At 38.0% G+C, this 10843-nt stretch overlaps 1 protein-coding gene across 5 annotated transcripts in view; it reads right to left on the bottom strand.

The window, feature by feature from the left end:
• Positions 1–3482: 3482 nt before the first annotated feature.
• TAB3 (TGF-beta activated kinase 1 (MAP3K7) binding protein 3) overlaps positions 3483–10843 on the bottom strand; it is a 47758-nt gene continuing 40397 nt past the window's right edge. For 4 of the 5 annotated variants that reach the window (XM_055702013.1, XM_055702014.1, XM_055702011.1 and 1 more), the window contains 2 exons: positions 10644–10727; positions 3483–8036 (listed from right to left, as the gene is read on the bottom strand). In XM_055702013.1, coding sequence (XP_055557988.1) covers positions 7888–8036; positions 10644–10727 — 233 coding nt within the window. In that variant the 3' untranslated portion in view covers positions 3483–7887. Of the gene's footprint in view, positions 8037–10643; positions 10728–10843 lie in introns of those variants that run through there. The other variant, XR_008730888.1, reaches the window with a different exon arrangement.

The raw sequence follows: 10843 nt of genomic DNA, 5'->3' as shown, positions 1-10843 counted from the left end.
TTTACCAGAGAGAACAATTCTTACCGGCAGCATTGCCTTGAGTTTCTTAAAAGGGCTACGGATCAGGTCAGCCAGGCTGCTTCTCAAACGGTTTCATTAAGAAGCAATAGTAAAGCCTGAAGGACGTTTCAAAATGACATGTAATTTTTTAAGATTTGCTTTATAAATTTATGAAGTATCTACCTAGTTCTGTCTGTGTGGTATAACACCGACTTGAGGTATCGGTGCTGTGAAGAGTGTGAACATACACACAGCTCATCACCTACTCCCTGTAGCTTTGAAATTTTCAGAGTTTGAAAAGATAGTGATCAGCAACAGATTCATGATCATATATCACTTACCAGTTGAAAAAAGAGGAAAAAAAAAAAGATAAAAGAATGTCTGTTTGGCTTATGAACAATCATTTGAGACAAATGGTGGGGGGTGGGGGGGTGGGGTGAGGAGCAGGAGTTCGAGTTCCCTGGAACAGCAACCAAGCCATTTCATGAGGCTTGATGTGATGAAAGGTGACCAACGCTTTTCAACACAACTGTTTGTCACGCAAAAAGCAAAGCATATACAGGAATCTCATTAGGGGAAAGGATTCACAAGTTATCATAAAGACACAGGTCATTCGCTGTGAAGCTTGGTCAGACCCTGCTTACTCTAAACCCGTGTGTCTGTCTGGAAAGTGTATTTGACTATTATTCTCCCCCCCCGGGGGATGGGTCACAGGGGTACTACATGTCGGCCTGGATGCCAGGCAGAATCATGCTAGGCACTGTCCAGTGCACAAGGTACTCTGCAAAAAGACCCACGTCAACTGCCAAAAGCAAATTCAGCTTTGCCGAGTCATTGGAACTGCTTGAACAGGCTCAAAATAAAAGAAAAATTTCAGGTGAAACAACCCCCAACGCCAGGAATTTGCGAGGCTGGTTCAGGGTCCTTGGGAACAAACCAGCAGAGCGCTCTGGAGCGCTAGTGATGAATACTCACCCAGCTGCGACTCACGTCTTTGATCTAAGGCAGGGAAGTCCTTTTCAGTTGACCCAAATCCACAACTCCCAGGCAGCTCCTGAACCACCTCTTCCACAAGGGTGGGGACTGTTTAGTTCTGAGGGGTTTATTTATTTGTTTTTTCTCCAAAAGGCCAGCGATCTTTCCTGTCACGGTAACATCTATACGTCAGGTGACTAAACTGAAGGCAGGCCCTGTGAAGTGATAGGCAGTGGGTGGGTGTCCCGAAAGGCATGCCAAATAGCCAGCTGTCACTGGCTCATCCCATGACACCAGGAGATGACCACCAACTTGTTGCAACACATGATGCTTTGCTGTCGTGTACCAGCTGCACATCCCAGCACGTGACACCGGGCCGGAATACATGGCCATTTAATGCTTCCAAAAGACACCGTGTGTCCTGTTTCAGCCGGGCAGTTGGCCACCAGCAGTTTCAGGCACGCTGCTACTACTCCCAGTCTTTGTAACTAATGCCAGAATTTGGTACCAATCGTTATACAACATAGTGATGAGCTGTACCAGTCTGGAATCAGCATATTGCTTTCAAACCTATGATAACCTCCCCCACCTAGAAATTTTTTTCTTGAAATATTCTGTACTTTTCCTAGAAAGAAAAAAGAAATACCACCTCCACCTGCGTGAACTTTTCTCCTGAAACACTTCCAAAACCAGAAGCTCCTAGTCAAAAATCCAGTAGCACCTGTGTTGCATGTCTTTCATTCAGAGGCTTTTCAGTCTTGTTTCTAAAGCAGTAACAGAACTCCATCTAGGCTTTTCGTTTTGTTTTGTTTAGCAAACCTAGCATGGATGCCTTTGTCAAATTTGGGAATATCTGGGAATAAAGGACAATTAATCTGTCAAACTCTTCAAAATGGAACTTGTAAAATCATACGTGCAAAATTTTAAGCCATGCCTAACTGGAAAGAAGTTACCTGTAGAGTGGAGTTTTTTATGAATGTCTGGTTTTGTTTGGTTTTTTTTCTTTAAAGAAAACATGACTGTTTCCTAGACAGACAGAATATTTTATGCAACCAAGTGGCACTCTTGCAGGAGGCTTTTAGAGGCCTGGCCTGGTTTTCACCGTCACACTATAACATGTCACATCACCACAGAGCCTCTACCTAAAAAATAATACGGCCCCTTCTCCAACATTTTTACAAAATGTCTGGTAACCCATTTAATGTATAATGATTTGAATCCAGCTGTTAGGCGGTATTAGTTATCTAAGCCACCTCCTTCCAAAAAGTCTATTTACAATCAGAGAGGGTGCAACTGAAGGCCACAGAGTACTTACCCAGTGCTATGGACCACCTTGATTGATTAGAAGCAGCAGCACTTAATACCTGGAATGGTCACCAGATCACAGGACAAATAATTTCTCTAAGTGCCACAGGTTTAAGACATGCCGCAGTACTGTCAAAATGAAGTAATTCTTATGAATAAATCAGTAACTTTTATGCAATTATTTCAGGCAAATCCTCCTCCTCATGACTTCAGGGAAACAACAACAAGAAGTGGCTACTCAGTTGTTAAATCTAGTGTCTATTGGCTTTGTGCTTTCTCCATGAGCATATTTTATAGGTACCCTTAACATTTTTACCCCTTTTCTAAAGCTTCGAAACTTTTTTAAAAAAGGTAAGTTTCAATTGCAACAATTTCTGAAAGAACTAAATGCTTAATACACAAACCTGTCCTGATTTTTTTATAAATTCAATTTAGCAAAAGGAATGCAGAACTAAATTCTTACATGTAGCAAAAGGAATGCAGAACTAAATTCTTACATGTTTGCTGACAAAAGCTCAAAAAATCCAAAGTTGTAGTGGTTTGTTAGACCAGAATGTGTTTAACAACTGAAACTGTATGTGAACAAAAGCTACAGAGCTTTTTTTAGATTATGGTGAGCTGATGCAGTCATGGTAATTGAGAAGACAAACCAATAAAGAGAAATTGCCTGCATACTGGTTTATGCATTTCAAATTCTCCACACTCTCCCGAGCATTGTGTAAGAGGTTATAGCAGAAGATGGACTTTTGTAATCCAGATACTCAATACTACCAAGGTGATAAGCAGGAACGCCTGCAATCAAGGCTATAAACCGAAGGCCATCATCTCCTACAGTAGATAAAGCTACTCCTTTAATAACAACTTTCCATTAAAAAATCAAAGTGATGAGCTCAGCTTCAGTCTCTGAACATTCGATGTCTTGTTTCTACACCAGAAGCTGCACAGAACAACCACCCATCATCTAAATGGGACTCTTTCTTACACAAGCTGTCCACATTCACAGGAACAGGATCTGGACCCCAGTTCAGTATTCAGAAATTTCCTGACGAGAATCATATCGATCGAAAAAGAAACCCCCAAAAGCCCTGAAACAAATTTGCTATAGCTATGAAGTGGAAGACCAGAAACAACTGGGACTATGAAAGCAAAAAGGCTCTATTTTTTACATGTTTCTTACTACATACAAGAACAAATGCAGGATGTGATGTTTGCTTAGTTTTATTAATTTATTTTTGCAGGAATCTGCAACTCGGAGTATGCACTTTCTGGAGGTACCATGCATGCATAGCCTCTGAATGCTTTTATACAATTTCATCTCTTAGTAATAAGTTCATTCACAGCATACACAAATCTAGAATGTAGACACCATATATACAGGATTAAACAAGATCGTGTCTTCTTTTTTTAATGAAAAAATTTAACAGGGTTTCACACAGCAGGAAATATGGATTTAGATACACTGGTGCCACCATAAATAAATAAGTTTCAAGAACACATTTTTTTAAAATCTGTTTCAAAGGTACTGAAAATCCAGGATTATAATATTGCATTAACTCCATTGACTTCTGATTATTCAAACCCAAGAAAAATATTTTCATTAATATTTATGGACATAAACAGCAATGAAAGCCCCAAACTGAAGAAATCTGGCAAAATTCAGTCATGTCTAGCTTCATATAATATTGACATTTTGAAACAAAACAAATGCAGCAGCACAGAGAGAAAGTACTGACTATGAGATGTGATATCTGTGCATGTGTTCTCTTTATGGGATTTAGAGTCACTGCAGTACAGACCATGTAAATTCTGTGGTATCAAACAAGCTGATGAATTGTTCATGTCCAACTGTCCACTTCCATCAGGATAGTCATGTTCACATTCTAGGGTAAACCACTACATTTTAAAACAAAACTATCATCCTGATGACAAGCTTGTTTTTAACATATTTTATATTCTCACATTCTTTTTTAAAACATTCTTTATTGGTTTCATTTAGTTTTGTCCCCATTTCAACTCAAGTATTTTCATTTCAGTTTCAAGGGGGTTTACAATCAAAAGTATTTAGAAATTGAAATGAGAGATGTGTAACTGGGACAGATAAAGTAACTGAAAGAAAGTGTTTTGTTTTTTTTTAAATGTGATTTAGTAGCATATCATAATCAGAAAGTACTGAGACCAGCTCTTTTAAGAATTATTACACCTTTTCACCACACCTCCCATATTTCAAGGGAAACACACACACACCACAGACACACAGATACACAATTCAATCTGATCTAAGACTACATTTTACAAAGTACTTCTTTTTGCTTGACTTCCCACCCCTTTCCTCTTCACCCAAAAAAAAGACTAATAATTACATCAAATTAAAAGTAGATCCAAAGTTCAGGATTTCTTTTGGTTTACTATGTTCTGAATAATTTTCCACAAGCCCCACTCTAAATAAACTTTTAAAGAACTACAATAGTATTCTATAATTAAAGGGAATTCACCTTAACAGCACAGTAAATATAAAATAAGCTTTATAAAATTTCAGTGAACAGTGAAATCATTTTGCTTATCTGAATGTCCGAGTCAGTTACAAATTCTACCAATCTAGTAGCATGGTTGAGGGAAAGCTCAGTCATTACAGAAAGAAAGAAAACACAAGTAGTGCATTAACTCAACACGACGTCATCAGCATCCCATCATTCACACACACACACAAGTTTTATACAATACAGTGCATTTTGTATGCCAGCTGACATTAGGGTTTTATGTGCATTCAATAAATATTACATAAACCAATCTTTTTGGCATAATCTACAATTCAGTTGGGGTGTGAACAGCGTCACCTGCTTTCAGAAGGAAAATGGATCTTCCAATAATCAAAATACAATTTACATTCTAACTAGAAATATTCAAGCACCATGTAAAGTCTTTACTATTAACGTTTGAGTACGGGCATCTACAAATAAAGAATACAACAGAAGGGGTGGGTTTTTTGTACAAACAACAAATGACAGTAATTGAAAAACTGGAGTAAAATTATTGGTACAAATGAATTCATTTGCAATTTAACAGCACCCACTCAGTCTTCCAAAAAGTATCTTGCTGTCACAGCAGTCCTCCTTTTCTTCCCCTGGTGAAGCTATGACCAAGATTAGCAGTCTCCATTTACGGTTATTACAATTCAGGGAGTTATTGGACTGCATGCATCCCCCCTCCCCTCCCCCCCCCCTTCAAAAGTAGCATCTATTCTATCTGAAAATGGCACAGCTGTATTGATGTATGACACAGCTACTCTCATTTGCTGACTGTCATTTCAGTTGCTATCATTTTGTAATTCCAGCAAAAATAAATGCTTCTAGAACTTCAACAGAAGTACAAATGAACAGAAAATGGAAATAACACAAAGACATCATGACAGAAAAGTCATGAAGCTACTGGTATTGTTTTGAGTAATTCATTATACAGCTGATAACAGCAATGGTACTGCTTACCCTAGGTATAATGCTTCTGCTCATCTGTTTTCTAGTTATCTGTTTTGTCAGACTTCACTTACATGAACAAAATATTTTCTTTCTAACTTCATTTGACAGTAATTTTTTTACCCCTTTCCACACGTGATGAGCTCCTCACACAGTAATATAAATCATTAGGAAGGAAGGAAGGAAGGAAGGAAGGAAAACTAGCTCTGATGCCTTTGACTTTGTTTTGGTCATCAGTGGTATACACTGATTGCTGGAGATCTCTTAGCTTATTTAAAATTACACTGAAGATTTAATTAGTGCAAGAACATATTGAAAAATACCAGATAAAACATTGGCTCCTCATAGAAGATCACAGTTTCTTTTTTACTGTTATCTTTATAAACTCCAGGGAGAGAAGACACCAGATTGAGCAATGCCCACCCACCCCTTACAAACGCTGCTTTATTTTAAATAAGGATTCAGACACATGATTGTTCTACCACAACTTAACATGTTATCACACATCCAGTGAATTGTGGTAATTGACCATATGGATGCAGCTTCCACGAGCTAAGAACAATTTTAAATGAAGTAGTTTAAATCTCTTCTGGTAAGGTTTAGCTAGCTCATTTTGCCTCACAGCTGCAACGTCAATTACTGTAACTAAGCTGATGTGCCTGGCTGCATATCTGAATCTTGACAAAGTTATACCAGAAAAAGCTTAAATGCACTGTACCAGCTTCTGACCAGTACACAAGAACATCTCACCCAGTCACACAGTTGTGTAACATAATCATTCAGCTGCCCAAACCCAAGTCTGATTTCACAAGTATTGAGTGCTTTATTACAGCAACCTGAAGCATTCAAACAAATTGAACATCACCTTTATAATACAGTGTGTATCATATGCATAAAAGTACCACTATGATTTTCAGTTGCAAGTACTGTGTTCTTCAACCCATGGCAAATATTTCCTGACCAAAATGAAAAGAATGCAGTGTGTAATTTTTCAGGATCTGGCATCTGCTATTTTATACAGGCCAGTTTATTAACAATGTGCAAATAAACCTTTACTGAAGAGCTAATTGATTATTTTTCAGCTAACTTGGAACTGGGGCACAAAGTACCTTCTGTGCTGTAAACATCATGAATTCTTCACAAATTGGAAGCTGAAAAGGCCTAAGGAACTGGGTACAAACTCTTCTCATACACAACCATGGCTGAGCTCAAGTCTTCCAAACCAAATTTGGAGTAGTCTGTGTTTGGCATGTTACTGTGCTGCTACACAGCACAGGCTTAGAAGATTGTTGTACATAAAAGCATACTTTTAGCTTTGAAACACGACGGCCTAATGAAAGCATGCAGCAGTATTTTCATCCGTAATATGGTAGAATCATTCTTAGTTTATTACCAGTGTTGACACAGCCAGGTGAGCACTGTACAAGCAAAAGGGATTGTAAAAAATTACCTCTGATTAAACTCTCTGTAACACTCATACGGCATCTCATTTAGTCACCTTAGGTTACTATTTCAAACAGCAATTTTTTGTAGACATAAGTTACCCTGAAAAAAAGCAGCAATTACAAATACCCTTCTCCTTGTTTTTTATACATTGCAAAATTTATCATTGTATTTACCTGTCTTCTTTTTCAGTAGCTTGCAATCTAGAAGCACAGGGAGCCTTTGCTTGCCAGCTAGCTGTGGCCAGGTTAAGTCAGCTCTGGCTCTTCAGTTTTTCTGGTTAAGTGTAACATTTCACACCATTATTAAGAGTCCTATATGTTTTTTCAAAAAACCTGTTTGTTTGCTTGTTTTTAGAGCCACTAAGCAGTAACTATAACCACAGGACTAAACACCAGTAGTTACTTGCTTTCCTGTATACATTCTTCCCAAAATTAATCCTTTTACATTTTCAGGTTTCATGTTCTGCTTTGCACACTACAATGGGATAAGAAAGAATTTCACTCTTAATTTGCTTATTTTTAGTGTAGCACAAGCAGAAACATCTTAACACATTACTCCCACCCCTTGCAATATGAAGACTGTGGACTGGCAAAGGCTGGGTAGATGGACTGAAAGGTTCCCCGTGTTTCCTTCTCCTACAGCTGATGGCTTGAGAGCCTGTTTTCAACCCAATGCAGCCCCTTCCTGATTTTCAGGTGTATCGTGGCATTTCACACTGCTCACAGCGATTTAGTGCCGGATGATTTAGAAAGGTGCAGCTATCACAATTCCATGGAGCCCCTTCGAAGTCTTCATCTCTTGGCTGAGTCCGTGGAGTCTGTTTGGAGCTGTTTTGATGTTCTGAAAAAAGCCAAAGAAAAACATTCTTTTCTTATTTCAGAAGAGAAGGATGATAGGCAAGATCATACTACTAGTTTGTCACCTCAATAAACACTGCACCTTAAAATGAATGTGGAAAACTGTCCACGTAGGTAACATTAAAGGTCTTTGCTGAAGCACTTCCAGTTCAGTTTGTGAAACCTGAATACAGAAAGTATTTCACTTCTGTACAAGAGTCACTTAACCACACTACATTAAAAACAGGAACAGCAGTCAGCACTGTTAGGTCACTGATATTGCAAAAGGTTTAATAGCTTATAATACTGAGAAGTTTGTTACTGGCACTGCAACACCATCCTGTTAAACAATGACTTCATAGATGGACACACAGCAGCCTCAAATTCTAAATTCCAATAAACCTACTTTACCTGAAGTGAAAGATGAGTTTAACTTACTTCCTTCAGTCTGACAGAAAATATATTGTCTGCATTTTTTTTAGCACTTATCCAGGCTGAAGAAAAACAACATTAAAATAACACGATAGGCCTATTTCAAAACAAAAAGATTGTTTTTCTTCCTCAAGGCTTTGCAGCAGAGACGTGTGTATCTGAAGCAGCACTTAAGTCTGTTTCCATTCATAAAATCAGTATGTATGCAAATCGCGTATTAGGTATTAATCCATGGAAAGACTCCATTTTCTGATGTCTCCTACCACCACTTCAAAACCCCAGGTTATCTACTAAAAGTGACAAATACTCCTAGGACGTGGAAACAGTATTTTACAAAATGTTATTTGAAACAACATTAGCATGCAGACCTAGAAGGTAAGGTTAAGATATCCATCTGTTAACAAACATCTGTAGAACATCTTAATTAAAATAAAACTTGTGTTGTAAAAATGGACTGCAATTTGTAATTCAAAGTGCACACATTGTTATCATCTGCTAAGAAATCTAGCAGATGGCCGATGACAGTGCAAATAGCCCTTAGGTTTGTCTTCAGTGACATATGTAAAGAAAATAAAAGTAAACTCCTTGCTTAGATGTAAACCCCCTCTAGACCAGAGGTTGCGTAGCCACATTAACCGTGCTTGGCCTCAACAAATTCCTTCTAAGCAAGCAAATAGCGGGCACTAGACTGCATTCATGTTGACTAGCCAGCCAGCAGCACCGAGCAGAACCTTGTCTGCCCATGCTTTCAACAGCTGAATATTAAGAAAATGGAAGTTTTAAGGGAAAAAAAAAATAATTTGACAACTCCATGTTAAAACCCAAACTCAGAATACAGTACACCAGCCCTAAAGTGGATCTCTAATAAGTTGACAGACAAAACCAGGAAGCTAATCATCAAAGTTGTACAAATTCTTACAAGACACTATCTTTCTAACTGCCAAATAAAACAACTTATTTCATGCAAGTTTTGCACATTATTTTGCTTTGAAATGATGGATCAAACAGGCTAGTCTAATAAAGAGAATCTCTTCAACCATCACAAACAGCAGTGCCTTAAATCAACCACATGACCACTGAAATTTAACATGAATCCAGGCAGCTGTCTTTATGCCACTTCTCAGCTGCTGCTACTGTCTTTCCTGAACACTACCACATATGCAGAGAACTCATCCCAGTATTTTCTGTCTGTTTTTTGAACACCAGCAATAGTCCTGGGCCTTCTCTTTCTTTTAAATCTCCACATACTAAGCACTTCATTACACTGAAGGGTAAAATACTGGCTTCAAAAGAGGGGGGACAATTTCCTTCTATGAATTCAAAATTCAACTGCATAAACCTTTGTGAAATGCAGATTTCAGGTTGTAAAAGAAAAAAAAAAAGGTCCAAACCCACCTGAGCCAAAAGGTATGACTCTGCTCCAAAATCACTACTGAACGTGGTGAAGTTAGAGAGCTACTGAGTTACACAGCAACCAGGTGTCTGCTTAGGGTAAGCTGAGTCACTCTGGGATGTACTAACTGAATCTCCACTGGAGAAAAGGTGAGACTAAATACATAGCTCCTGTGCTTACATAAAACTTAAGTGTCCTCAGCTGGATACTATACAATTTTAGCACAGAAAATTTTCAAAACCAGTAATGAACTTGTACAAGTGGGTCGCTGTTATCTCTTTAGACCAAGGTGAAGGAATGTGTTCTGTCTCGGTCCTTAAATTGTCGGAAGCTCTTGCTGTGCTAAAACTTCAGGGCTACCGTGAAATTCAGTCTGCACAAAAATCTGCACAAAAAATGTGTGACCAGTCGAGTTAAAATACAATTAAAAATACAAATGCAAATTTTAAAAAGCTGCTGTGACCAACTGCACTTGCATAAGAGACCTCAACTAAACTATAAATCCTACCACCGCATATTAGAAGACAGCTGAAGAAACATGACACACAGCTTTTAACCCAGAAGCATTTTTAAAAAGCATAATTAGGAACCTCAAGTTAACATGTTTGTATATTTTCAACTCTTTCTAGTTGAATTACTAGTGAATAACAGTATTTACAAACAAATATTATCAGAACATTCATTTGCAATGACCTGCCAGAGGAAAACAAGTTGTAGCCACGATTATTGCACTTATATAAAAATGTTCTGGTTTGGTTTATACATAAAGAAAAGTTATTGACCTACCCTTTTTATATGGCTTTGGTGGCACAACAGGACCAGGCTCTATGTTATCATAGAAATTACATGCGGCTTTCGGATCAAAGTTCCCTGTCAGAAAAGTAAGAAAGCATAACTCAAAGGTTATTTGCATGCCTATGCCAGTAATATGAACATCTAGAGGCTTCAGATTTTATACGTTTTTTAATTATGACATTATATATTAA

Source organism: Falco cherrug, chromosome 2 (genome assembly GCF_023634085.1).
Source record: "Falco cherrug isolate bFalChe1 chromosome 2, bFalChe1.pri, whole genome shotgun sequence".
Classification (NCBI taxonomy): domain Eukaryota; kingdom Metazoa; phylum Chordata; class Aves; order Falconiformes; family Falconidae; genus Falco; species Falco cherrug.
This window is presented reverse-complemented; position numbering and strand designations above follow the sequence as displayed.